General features: G+C 37.3%; 2 protein-coding genes across 2 annotated transcripts; one reads left to right on the top strand and one right to left on the bottom strand.

The window, feature by feature from the left end:
- Positions 1-494: 494 nt before the first annotated feature.
- On the bottom strand, positions 495-3,922 carry LOC149133789 (uncharacterized). The gene has a single exon (XM_089358856.1). The coding sequence runs from the start codon at positions 3,324-3,326 to the stop codon at positions 1,947-1,949; it is 1,380 nt and encodes a 459-aa protein (XP_089214982.1). The 5' UTR covers positions 3,327-3,922; the 3' UTR covers positions 495-1,946.
- A 4,483-nt stretch (positions 3,923-8,405) lies between these two features.
- LOC106876612 (histone H3) lies at positions 8,406-9,285 on the top strand. Its single transcript, XM_014925223.3, has one exon. It carries the CDS (start codon positions 8,630-8,632, stop codon positions 9,038-9,040), a length of 411 nt encoding a protein of 136 aa, XP_014780709.1. The 5' UTR covers positions 8,406-8,629; the 3' UTR covers positions 9,041-9,285.
- Positions 9,286-13,877: the final 4,592 nt, after the last annotated feature.

Below are 13,877 nucleotides of genomic sequence, written 5' to 3' on the forward strand. Positions count from 1 at the left end.
GGTGTATATCGTATTAATCCCCTAACCCTAACCCTAACTAGACTGTTAACCGTAACCGTAACCCTAACTCTAGAATCCGAACTCTAAAATTGTTACACACATAGATACGCACAGCATAATTTATTATATAAACAATATATGCGTATAAATTACGATTAAACCGGATGAAATATGTCACAGAGAATAACATTTTTATGACCGCCCAGCAGTAACTCTATTCAGCTGAATAGACGTCAGTGATTGGTTGAAATTACAGAAATACGACAACTTTAACATGGAATAACTTGCGAATTCCTTTTTTTTGTTAAGAAGACTAAGAGTAAAAGATGTTTTATATGACACATTCTACCAGTGTCCCAAGTTAGTGTTTCGTTAAGAAAATACTGGTGCCCCCGTTTTAAAATAGATCCGTAAGTTTACCATTAAATTTCAAGATAATTAGGAAATAAAGTTTATTTTCACATTTTTTCTAAAAAATCTAATACAATGACACTTCATGCATTGAGTACATATTAAATTTTATTAAACTTGACCAATACTTTTCAAGCAATGAACAATTTCCATCAAAACAATGCCATAATTTGTTGACCTGGAACTCATTGCAAAGCTGCATGATAAACGATTGTTGTCTTTCCATTTGAGGGTCAGTATTTTTTTTTCTGTCTAACCTCTTTCTATTGTTTTCAACCATCACCATCACCACCATAACTGCCATACACACACCATTCATACCTTTGACACCACCATCAATACCTTTGACTTCGCCGCCTTCCTCTCCACCACCATCACCACTCTTTCACATCGCTTACTATCACCATCATCCCTGACTGCCTCGGCTACCACCACCATCACCTCCACCTCTATCACAACTACAGCTCATACTATCACCCCATTACCATCACAACTGCCCTCACCCCAGCAAGAGGAATAGCAGAAGTGTCATTGAATAGTGAGAGAGAAGGCTGAAGTGTGACACACTGGAATTTGTTTTGGCATTTATTACTAAAGATGATAAAGCTTTTCTCCAGTGTGACTATGGTTATGGATCACAAGTTTTGAATTTTCAATAAGAGATTTCCCACATATTTCACAGTGAAACAGCTTTTCTCCAGTGTGTATTATGTTTTGTTAAATCACTGTTAGACACAAAAGATTTTCTATATATTTCACAATTATGGGGCTTTTCCTCAGTATGTATTCTCTGGGATCTAGTTTTATTTATTTGCAAAATATGCATTTTTTTAAAAGGAAGTAAAAAATCTGAAAATCAGCTATAATAATATAGCGTTCCAGTTTCATTGCTTTGAAGGTTGTGGAGAAAAAAGTTACAGAGATTTAAAAATTGAAAAAACTGTGTATTTTTAGTCAATAGTGAGACAGAAATTTTCTGCATTTAGCAGTGTCAACTTTAAGGTTGTACCCTGTGAAATTTATAGCTTAGTGTCTGACCTGTTCATCGTAGGTTTCTAAAACAGAAATACCTAATAAAATCAACATTTATCATCTTACTGTGCTTGTCTTTTCATTGATTGTATTTTTTAATTCGTTATATTAATATATTTGTCTGCATGTGTTTACTTTATGCGTATTTCGGTATTATGTATACCTGTCATGTATTTGTGCACATCATTTATAAGTGCATGTGTGTGTGAAAAGTTGAGTAACGTTTTCATACTTGAATTTGTAAACTACGATAAAAATAACACTGGACAACAAAGAATTTGTCCCAAAGAAGAGAATACCTGTATCTTATACCTTTTTGCATGCAAAATTCAAAAATAATGTCAAATTATCTGTATCACCCACAGTTTCCCTGTTCCACGATATTCCTCTCAGTTCCTGTTACGTGGGCTAACTTTCAGTTAAGCTGTTGAAATGTTAAGTGAGTGTTTCTTGAGAAGTTTACTATCAAACCACAATGAGTTTACATTTGCAAGTGAAACATCTCACACTTTCAAGTTTGATTGTTTCCTTGCAATGTGCATTTCTTTGTGTCTTTTTAAAACTCTATTAGAGACAAAAGATTTCCCACATATTTCACAGTGATATGGTTTTTCTCCAGTGTGACTGCGTTTGTGGATTACAAGATTGGAATTATTAGAGAAAGATTTCCCACACATTTTGCAATGATATGGTTTCTCTCCAGTGTGACTACGTTTGTGAACTACAAGACGTGAATTATCAGTGAAAGATTCTCCACATATCTCACAATGAAATGGTTTTTCTCCTGTGTGACTACGTTTGTGAACTACTAGACTAGAATTAACAGAAAAAGATTTTCCACATATTTCACAAGGATAAGGTTTTTCTCCAGTGTGACTTCGTACGTGAACTACAAGTTGAGAATTATTACTGCAAGATTTTCCACACATTTCACAGTAGAACAGTTTTTCTCCAGTGTGTATTTTTTGATGCGTTTTTAACAGAAAATTAGTGGTAAACGATTTCCCACATATTTCACAGTGAAAGGGCTTTTCTCCAGTGTGGATTCTTTTGTGTTTTGTTAAATTACCATTAGAGACAAAAAACTTTCCACATATTTCACAATGGAAAGGTTTTTCTCCAGTGTGTATTTTCTTGTGTGTTGTTAAATTACTATTATAGACAAACGATTTCCCACATACCTCACAGTGAAACGGTTTTTCTCCCGTGTGTAGTCTGTTGTGTGTTGTTAAATCACTGTTAGAAACAAAGGATTTTCCACATATTTCACATTGATATGGTTTTTCTCCAGTGTGTACAGTCTTGTGAACTACAAGATTGGAATTCTGAGCAAAAGATTTTCCACATATTTCACAGTGGAAAGGTTTTTCTCCAGTGTGACTACGTTTATGAATAACAAGTCTTGAATTAACAGAGAAGGATTTTCCACATATTTCACAATGATATGGTTTTTCTCCAGTGTGTGTTCTTTTGTGACTTATTAGATTAGAATTATCAGCAAATGTTTTACCACATACATCACAGTTGAAAGGCTTTTCAGCAGTGTGTATTCTTTCGTGTCTGTTTAAAATACTGCTAGAGACAAAAGATTTTCCACACACTTCACAATGATAAGGCTGTTCTCCAGTGTGGCTACGTTTATGGACGACAAGATGAAAACTCTTAATGTAAGATTTTCCACATATTTCACAGTGAAACATTTTTTCTCCAGTGTGTATTCTTTTGTGACTTGCTAAATTACAATTCTTCACAAAATATTTTCCGCACACTTCACACTGAAAAGATTTTTGTTCAGTAATTGTTTCACCACTGTATGTCTGTGTATCCGTATGTATATTAAAAACATTTGCATTAAATGCGTGCAGGTGATCAATGTCTTCCATATCTCGAGGAATTGTTAAAAGCTGGCGAATGTCCGTGAATATAATCTATTGTAGCTCAGTTTAAGGTCTTGGATATCATTGGATGTTGTTTACATGTGTAGTAAATATGCAATATAGATATATTTTCAACTTACCATTATATTGCTTGTTGCTAATTAGGTCTTCTCCATATTTCTGGAGACAAGAAGACTTCTGTTTCTAATCTAGGAAATATAGGTATGTTTAATAAATATCATACATGCTAAAACAATATATACTTTACATAAATAGCTCGTATGGGACATGTGGGTGAAACCGGCGTTCTACAAGTTATAACACAATGTTCAGACAACACAACTGTATGTGCGCGTGTATATATATATATATATATATATAATATATATATATCGCGCGTGATTAGTAAATAATCATGTTCGTTCCATCACGGGAAATAGAAAAGTAGTGTTTGCTGCATGTTGTGATGGTTATCCAAATATGTGATTTGGAAGCCTGTTGGAAATGTAAGAAAAGCTAATTTTGGTGATTAATACGAGATAATCATTACACGATAAATTCCTCACTACAAAAGGCACAAGGCTTGATATTACAGAATATAACGCAATGAGACAACACTAAGATAAAAAGTTACCGGTGTCGCTGTCAATTTTTCCTCCTTCCGAAAAGATACCCGTAACATAAGCTAACGTTAATTGAAGTTACCAAGAAGTTGTCATTCATGATATTCACAGATAAACATGTAAAACTGAAACGATGTAATGTACTTTGTGCATTTACAGTGCTATACGGACATCAATTTGTTAAAATTATTATTTGTGTTATAACAACACTGTCATCTGTCGAGACTTGTCAATATATCGTTAGTTCCTCCTCACAGAACCTTGTGAATAAATTTGGTAGACGGAAACTGTATGGAAGCTCACTGTGTGTGTATATATATGTATATGGGAGTAGTGATGTTTGTATGAAGTATTATCTGATGCATATAAATGTTTTTAATTAATTATTACTTTAAAAAATGGCAAAGCAATGCAACTTATAAGAAAAGTACCGATCGATGGTCAATACCATTACTTTGTATTTCAATATTTCAGGGTTGGACTAGCCTCCTTCTTGAAATCTTCAGAGAAATATTGTTGTGAGATGAATGCAGGTAAAAAAAAAGTCACGGGGGTTTTGTCCGGGTCTCAAATTAATTGTGACTTTTTTTTTCCTGTGACTTTATTACCGATCATCGAATACAGGGAAGTTCGCTAACACCACTATCGGTAGTGGTTCTCAAACGATGTGCTGTGGATTTTAAGACACATAACTTAACATTTTTGAAAATAAATTCTAATGCTTGAAAATATTGAAAAACATGTTGCATTTTATCTTGTTATACATATGGTTAATAGCATTAGGTCAACATGAAGTGCAATCACATCTAAAAATTTTGGGAATGCAAAATTAAATTTGAAATTTTTTTTTAACCTTTCAATGCGTAGTTCGCGAGTAATTCTATTATTTGATCTCCAGTAAACTACTTAATGAAAAACCATTCTATGAAATAGCAATCAAATCTCCCTCAAAACCACATCTTTTGAAGACGTCTTCAAAGAAGGAAAATAGGTAATAGTCTGGGGTGTAGTCTGTTTTTTTTTTTTAATGGGAAGATCATAGCAAGAATACCTTTGGTTATTCCCTATTCCTAACTTCCTTTCTATAACCCACTTTCACTTCTAACGTTGGTAATTCAAAATGTTTCAATTACAAAGCCTGACTACTAAATCGTGACAGATAATCCAGATAACAGTACAGGGGAGATAACTCAAAGGAAATGACTGCTTTTAAAGGTTGTTATCACTTGAGGTTACTTTGTGGAACATCACTGTATTCTGATTTCTTTTATTTATGTCTGCTATAATAATTTTGTTGGATATAAATCTTAACATGATTGCTTGTACTATACTAACCCATTAAATATTTATAACGAACAGCTTACACACACATATCAGAATCAGAAACAAGAATACTTTGCAACTAGTCGCCGCAGAGCGTCAAATCGGTGGCGGACCTTGAAGCAATCCAGCATCACTACACAAAGAAGATTGATTCGGTGAAACAGATGAGATGCTGGGAGAGACTACAACTGAAGCTCTACTCTCTGGAGAGAAGGCGAGGAATCTATGCAGTGATATACATATGGAAGATCCTGGAAGGTCTAGCTCCCAACTTTGGAATTAAAAGCTATACCAACCATTGAACTAGATGGCACCGTATAATCCCAAAGATCCCGTCTTCTTCATCTCGGATAAGGACCCAGTACTGCAACAGCTTGGGTTTCAAGGTTGCTTTACCCAAGTTTTTCCTTAATCTTTGTGATATGTCGTCAGTGATTGGGGAGGCTGACCGGAAGAGGAGGCCTCGATCAGGATTCGTGCCTTTTTCGAACGGAGTCGTGGTCAGGAGAGGACGTGCTAAGTGACGGTCTAGGTTTGGGAGAAGCAGCTGCTATTCCTGGTGTTCTCTGGGTCGGGGCAAGCTTCAAGGATTGGATACCGCAAGACAGACTCGCAGTCGACGAAAGGAAAACCGAGGTCAGGCGATTACATCTACTCGCACGCATACACCACAACCTTTTCATGTTTACGAATGAAATTCAGTCCATTTCAATAATAGTCGCTTCGTGTACTGTATCCTCCTGGTGAAGGCCATCGCATTTGTTACTCGCTTTGCAATCAGCTCTACACTACATATCTATTCTAATTTCCCCACAAATCTACACCTTTCCGTGCCACCAGACTTCCAGTTGCTTTTCCAAACCCTTCTAACTCTTCCTTTACAGGGATGATTCTTGACTTTCAGAAGCATGATATAGTGTGTCCCACCCCAAAGCAGGCAACATCTTTGACCCTGTCAAATATTATAACATTGCACTCACTTCTAACATCTCTAGGGTAATAAAGACGCCAATTTTTACCAATATCTTGAATCTCCCTTCAGTGACCATCTGTACACCTTCCACAGAAACAACTCCACCGGAGATCTATTCTCTTATCTCACTAATAGGCATCCTGTTTGAGGTAAGTGAAATGACACAATAGCTAATACATTAAGCTGGATTTCCTTAGTACCCGCTAGGATTTTTTTAATTCCATGTACCACGACGACGATTTTATTTCTTTGTTCGTTCGTGTTTCTTTCAGACCTTTAAAATACCTATGGTTTAACTAAAGCGTTTGACTCGAGCACAAAAACAAAAAATAGTGTAATAGGTGTAAAACAACTTCCTGCGAACGAATATGAAAAAAAAAAAAAAAAAAAAGCGCGCTCGCGAACCACAAATATATCGATTCATTTAGGATAAGGCGCTGAAATTGTTTTATAGATACTTTTGATATTTTTCGAGTTAAATTGTGAAAGCTTCGATTAGCTGGGAGTAAGAATGATTTCAAAGAATGCGAATTGCAAATGTTTCTGAACACGGAGCTTTTGCACGTTAAAAAAAAAAATATATAAACAATATCAGTATAGCAATGTTGGAAGAGGCGACTTAAATGAAGATATTAATGGCCCTGAAAAGGGCCGGTATGTCTGAAAAATTTAATTTTAGTTTAACCTTTAAATCCATACAGAGTTCTGCCATAACATTCTGAAGAAATACCATCAACACACCGCGTATTTCTTCGTAGATCAAACCAGAGATACGTTTGACACTACCTCGACGACGGATAGTGGGCATGGTGATACCATGGATGTTATCTCTCTCAACACCTTCCTGTAACGCCTAGCGCCTCCGGCAATCTTTCACGGCCATTCATGATAAAATATTTCTTACGATCAAATTTCAAGATAGACTAAGGTGTGTCACTAGAAAATATGTACAGTGGTGCGGTGAATAAATTGTATAAATTATGTAAAAATGAACATAACAGACATTTACCAAAATTACTATTCAATAAAATCGCCATTGGCTTCAACCACAGCCTCCAGACGACTTTGGAATTTCCTGCAACACTTCCGGACAGCCTCTTTGTTTAAGTTGGCGAATGCTACCATAATCCTTGCCCTCAGTTCATCTTTGTTGTTACAAGGAGTTTTATTGGTCTCTCGCTCAACTGCGCCCCACACATAATAATCAAGGGGGTTGCAGTCTGGGGAGTTAGGTGGCCAGATGTCAGGGGTGATGTGGTCGCAGAAATTGTCTGACAGCCATGACTGGGTTTTCTTGCTTGTATGACATGGTGCAGAGTCCTGTTGCCAGATATAGGGTCTTCCAGCAGCCACCCTCTTGACCCAGGGTAGCACCACCTCCTCCAGATACTTGATGTAGACTTCCGTGTTGAGTGTGAGGTCGTGTGGGAAGATGACTGGAGGCATAACGTCACCATCACTAGTAATCACTCCAAACACCATGATGTTGACTGGAGGTTTATCTATCGGTACACCCTTTGGGGACACTGCAAGCCAACGGTTGCTCTGTGTGTTCGTCTGATCCTGGCAGAAATCTTTCTCGTCTGAGAAAAACCAAAGCACGTCCGGTTGGAGGGGATGCTTGAGTTTATTCAAAAGCTTCGTAGCGCTGTCTTTTCTCTTGTCCTTGATGGCTTGGGATAAAAATTGGCCCTTTCTCATTTTGTAAGAGGAATACCGAATGTCTTCGTGCACTACCTGCCTGATAAGGCGCTCAGATACTCCAATGTCCCTGGCTATGGACCTGTTTGACTTGGAGGGATCATTGTCAATAATGGCTTGGATCTTACAAACAAATTCAGGAGTTCTTTTCTTATCAGAACGATCAGAGTGAGTTTTCCGAGCTGCCGTACCCTCGTAATCACCATTAGATTCATCCAACTCTTTCCGAATCCTCTGCACTGTCCTCAGGTTGACACCCAAACACTCTGATATGTTCATATTGGAGCTTCCAGCGCGAATGCCAAGCAGTACAGCATGTCGTTTCCATATTTCTGGCACAGTTAATTGCGTCATGGTGCCCAACTGACCCTACTAAACTGTGTAGTCGACAAAATCAAAATATAATGCGCATGCGCAAAATTAAAAAAAAATTAAAATAGCGACAATTTGTCAGTCGCACCCTGTATATAGTTAACTGTTAACAGACGTAGCAGAGAACACCTTAATACAAAGATCACGTGATTTTGAACAGCCAATGGCCAGCTTTATCCCAGCAGCAGTAGCTTGGCGGGCAGCTGTCAAATTTAAATGTAAGAAATCTATCTTCCCGTTTTATCTTTCTTTGTCTAACGTTCCTTATATAAAGTGTGACACTACAACGCAACTTATTCTTAAAGTGATACATTGTCATGGCTCGTACTAAGCAAACAGCTCGTAAATCTACCGGTGGAAAAGCTCCACGTAAGCAACTAGCTACCAAGGCAGCCAGGAAAAGTGCCCCAGCAACTGGAGGCGTTAAGAAACCTCATCGTTATAGGCCTGGTACCGTCGCTCTCCGTGAAATCAGACGTTACCAAAAGTCCACTGAACTTCTCATCAGAAAGCTTCCTTTCCAGCGACTTGTTCGTGAGATCGCTCAGGATTTCAAGACTGATCTTCGATTTCAGAGCTCGGCTGTGATGGCTCTTCAAGAAGCGAGCGAGGCTTATTTGGTGGGTCTATTCGAAGATACCAACTTGTGCGCCATCCACGCTAAGAGAGTGACCATTATGCCTAAAGACATTCAACTTGCTCGCCGAATCCGTGGTGAGAGAGCTTAGGTTGCTAATGTGAACATCATAAAATGGCCCTTTTTAGGCCCCCCCCCCTAGATTATTTTGAAAGTATGCTATTTGTTTGCCACTTACTTTTACTCATTTGTTTTAATATGTAATCTTGTAAAAATTTTGCGGTGATCTATTCTTCGATATCTCAGTTTACACTGCAGTTTTTTTTCGATATTTTTCTTACTGTACAACAGCGATTACTTTTTCTGAGTAAACCATCTGAAGCGTAAGATATTCGACACGGTCTGGCGTCGTTGTTTATTTTCGTGTTCCAATGTTCATTATGTATATTTATGTGTTTGTCCCCTACCGGTGCAGATGTATTTACGTCCCCGTAACTTAGCGGTTAGGCAAGAGACCGTTAGAATAAGTACCAGGCTTTGAAAAAAAAAGTACTGGAGATTAAGGACAAAAAACAAATTGAAATTCAGAAGACCAAGGTCTGTCAGCTTGAACTCATCTATACAAGAAATGGTTGTTTTGAATAATGCTTACGTACATTTGTAGCCTTTGCATTAACTAAACCCAATATCCTTTAACCGTTTGAAAATATATGTACCTGTTGGTAACATTATGTAAGCGTGGAAATGAACCAAAGGTAAGAAGTTTACCCAAAATACTGTGCATCTTAAAAGTAACCTAACCTTATATTTGAACAGTAGATATTAATTTTATTGGAGTTTCGGATCAAGACGCCTACATACGTTTCGTTTTTGACTGATTTTCCCAATTTTTTTCACGACTGCCTTGGAATGATGGGCAATATTTTAAGCACCTCACCCTTCGAACCGATTTTAGCCAATTTTTTTTTTTTCTTTCTGCACTACGCTTTAAAGACCATGGGAGAAGCCTTTTCGCCTCCTCGTTTGTCATGTATTGTTTTTCAATATTTTTCTCCCCCGTAAGCATGCTATTAAAAATTTGAAAACCATTCATTTCAACCCTACTTGCCCCTCGTTTCTGTTTATAATTTTAAAATAGTGTAGATCCTGAAAAAATCATTATTGGGATTTATCTATAGTGGTTTAAAAGAGGTATGTGAAAGGATTCATTTTGGCGGAATTATTTTACACTCTCAACCGTAAATCCTAAAAGCTCAGCTCTTTTTCGAATTTTATTTTACTCGGTGTTTGAAATACGGACGGCACTATCACGCTATTAGATGTCAGAAGTGAAAGTAGTCGCTGTCTGTCTGCCTGTCTGCATGCATGCCTGTTGCTGGTCTGTCAGCCTGCTTGCCTGTCTGCCTGCATGCCTGCTGCTGGCCTGTCTGCCTGCTTGCCTGCTGAGCTATCTGTGTGTCCGTCTGTCTGTCTGTCTGCTGGTTTGAGTTGATACTTTGGCTTACTTACTGATATCTATCTACTATGTATCTATCTATCAATTATTAGAAAACACAAATTTAATATAAAAACATATTTCCTGAAATTGCAAATTATTTAAAATATAAAAATATAATTTTCAACAGAGAGAATTTATCAAAATAGAAAACAAATGAAGTTTGAAGTTAAGTTTAAAAATAAATGTGATACTTATGCTCCGTAGATACTTATACTCTGTAATGTTTCAAACGCATGGATATAGGTGTCGAATTTGTTCCAATAACTTCTGGAAGATCTCGTCCTTGAATTCGTAACGCCACATGAATTCTATTAGATGTGTTTGCAGCAAATTCCGGGTTGTCCCATTTTCTCTTTTGTTCTGGTTCTTGGCATGTTTCCATAGGCATTCGATGTGATTTGTTGTGGCAAATGTAACCGGATCAACAAAATTTATTGAATGGTTCACGGTTAAATGTCTATATCCTAGCGTGTTTAGTGTATTATATGAACGCCAGAGGTCAGAAATTATTGTTGTTCCTGGTAAAATCCGCTCTTGTATAATTTCTAAAAGGGTATCAGATGATCGATCTTCTACCGCAACTAAAAAACATCTTCTCGTATCTCTTTCTAACGCACCAAACACCCACTGCGTTTTAACCCGATGGCCAACATTATATTTTCTTCTAACAAACGCACTTTCATCTATCTCTACTATTCGGTTTGGTCCGCCTAACTTAATATTTTGCGCAATATAATACTCTGCACATACATCACGGCAGTAATTCCTCCAATCTGTTACAGCTACATTTGCTATACGACATTCCTGGCCTAAATTCTTAGCTAAATCTCCCTTAGCCCAATAATATAATATATCTATAATCTGCTCGCTTTTCAGTTTGCTATTATCTAGAAATGTTCCCTTTCTAATGGAAATCAGTTTTCTACAAGGCCTTCCACATGACCATATCATGCCATCGGACAAATTGTTTTTGGCCACTTCCCTCATGCTAGCTCCACAAGAGGGACATATTTTTTCAGTATTTAACAATCCGTATGTCTTGAGCCAGTGAATACTAGCTGCTGTTGTTGCGGTGGCGATGGCAATGTCGCGGTGATTAATTCCATTTGCACTGGGATATGTAGAAGTCATCGTGAAAAACCTGCAACTAATTTGTTCTCGTGTAGATTTCAATTTGAATTACGCGCGCTTTTGGGTGTTCGTTGGTGGGTATGATGGGTAATTCTTGTAGAATTCTTAATTCTTGTAGAATTCCGTAGAATTCCGTAGAATTTAAACAAGCGAAGGTAAGGTGGACGAGAATTTAAACAAATGAAGTTCAGTTTAAAGTTTATAAATAAATATATTTCATTCCATGTTCAGTTAAAACTTTATGAATAAATGTATTTTTGCATTATTCATTATTGTTTTTTAAAAATAAATCACATATACCCATCATACCCACCCAAAAGCGCGCGTAATTCAAATTGAAATCTACACGAGAACAAATTAGTTGCAGGTTTTTCACGATGACTTCTACATATCCCAGTGCAAATGGAATTAATCACCGCGACATTGCCATCGCCACCGCAACAACAGCAGCTAGTATTCACTGGCTCAAGACATACGGATTGTTAAATACTGAAAAAATATGTCCCTCTTGTGGAGCTAGCATGAGGGAAGTGGCCAAAAACAATTTGTCCGATGGCATGATATGGTCATGTGGAAGGCCTTGTAGAAAACTGATTTCCATTAGAAAGGGAACATTTCTAGATAATAGCAAACTGAAAAGCGAGCAGATTATAGATATATTATATTATTGGGCTAAGGGAGATTTAGCTAAGAATTTAGGCCAGGAATGTCGTATAGCAAATGTAGCTGTAACAGATTGGAGGAATTACTGCCGTGATGTATGTGCAGAGTATTATATTGCGCAAAATATTAAGTTAGGCGGACCAAACCGAATAGTAGAGATAGATGAAAGTGCGTTTGTTAGAAGAAAATATAATGTTGGCCATCGGGTTAAAACGCAGTGGGTGTTTGGTGCGTTAGAAAGAGATACGAGAAGATGTTTTTTAGTTGCGGTAGAAGATCGATCATCTGATACCCTTTTAGAAATTATACAAGAGCGGATTTTACCAGGAACAACAATAATTTCTGACCTCTGGCGTTCATATAATACACTAAACACGCTAGGATATAGACATTTAACCGTGAACCATTCAATAAATTTTGTTGATCCGGTTACATTTGCCACAACAAATCACATCGAATGCCTATGGAAACATGCCAAGAACCAGAACAAAAGAGAAAATGGGACAACCCGGAATTTGCTGCAAACACATCTAATAGAATTCATGTGGCGTTACGAATTCAAGGACGAGATCTTCCAGAAGTTATTGGAACAAATTCGACACCTATATCCATGCGTTTGAAACATTACAGAGTATAAGTATCTACGGAGCATAAGTATCACATTTATTTTTAAACTTAACTTCAAACTTCATTTGTTTTCTATTTTGATAAATTCTCTCTGTTGAAAATTATATTTTTATATTTTAAATAATTTGCAATTTCAGGAAATATGTTTTTATATTAAATTTGTGTTTTCTAATAATTGATAGATAGATACATAGTAGATAGATATCAGTAAGTAAGCCAAAGTATCAACTCAAACCAGCAGACAGACAGACAGACGGACACACAGATAGCTCAGCAGGCAAGCAGGCAGACAGGCCAGCAGCAGGCATGCAGGCAGACAGGCAAGCAGGCTGACAGACCAGCAACAGGCATGCATGCAGACAGGCAGACAGACAGCGACTACTTTCACTTCTGACATATAATAGCGTGATAGTGCCATACGGACAGTCCGAATTTTTGCTTCAATCCAGTAATGAACTCCCGCTTGGGTACATTATTCCAGTAAATGTATTTACTGAGAGAAAAATATTGAAAAACATCGCTACATATCTACCAAAGAAACGAGGAAAATATCAGGCGGTCGTGAGATGTGCTAAAATTAGCAGCTAAAAAAAGTTATATGGTGTGCTTAAACCAGAAATTTGTCTTTTTTGTGTGTGTGATTTAAGGGCGATTTAGTTGTTCTTAGCACTTCCTCGTTTCTTTGGCACTAACTTGCATTGAGATTTTTCAATATTTTTCTCTCCATAAACATTTAATGGAATGATGATGCACCCAAGGGTGGTCCATTGCTGGACTGAAGCAAAAAATTTGGACTGTTTGTATTTTAAACTAATTTTTTTTTAAATTAAAAAAGAGTGAAGTGGGGTGCATCCTGATACCGGTATTTCCAGAAAAGCCATGTCTATCATGAACGGTTTTGTCAATGATCTGTTCGAAAGAATAGCTTCTGAGGCTAGCCGTTTGGCTCACTACAACAAACGTTCGACCATCAGTAGCCGTGAGGTTCAGACCGCAGTCCCTGGTGAGTTGGTCAAGCATGCCGTCTCTGAAGGTACCAAGGCTGTGACCAAATACACCAGCAAGTAAA

Source organism: Octopus bimaculoides, chromosome 10 (genome assembly GCF_046866305.1).
Source record: "Octopus bimaculoides isolate indiv1 chromosome 10, ASM4686630v1, whole genome shotgun sequence".
In the NCBI taxonomy this organism is placed as follows: Eukaryota; Metazoa; Mollusca; class Cephalopoda; order Octopoda; family Octopodidae; genus Octopus; species Octopus bimaculoides.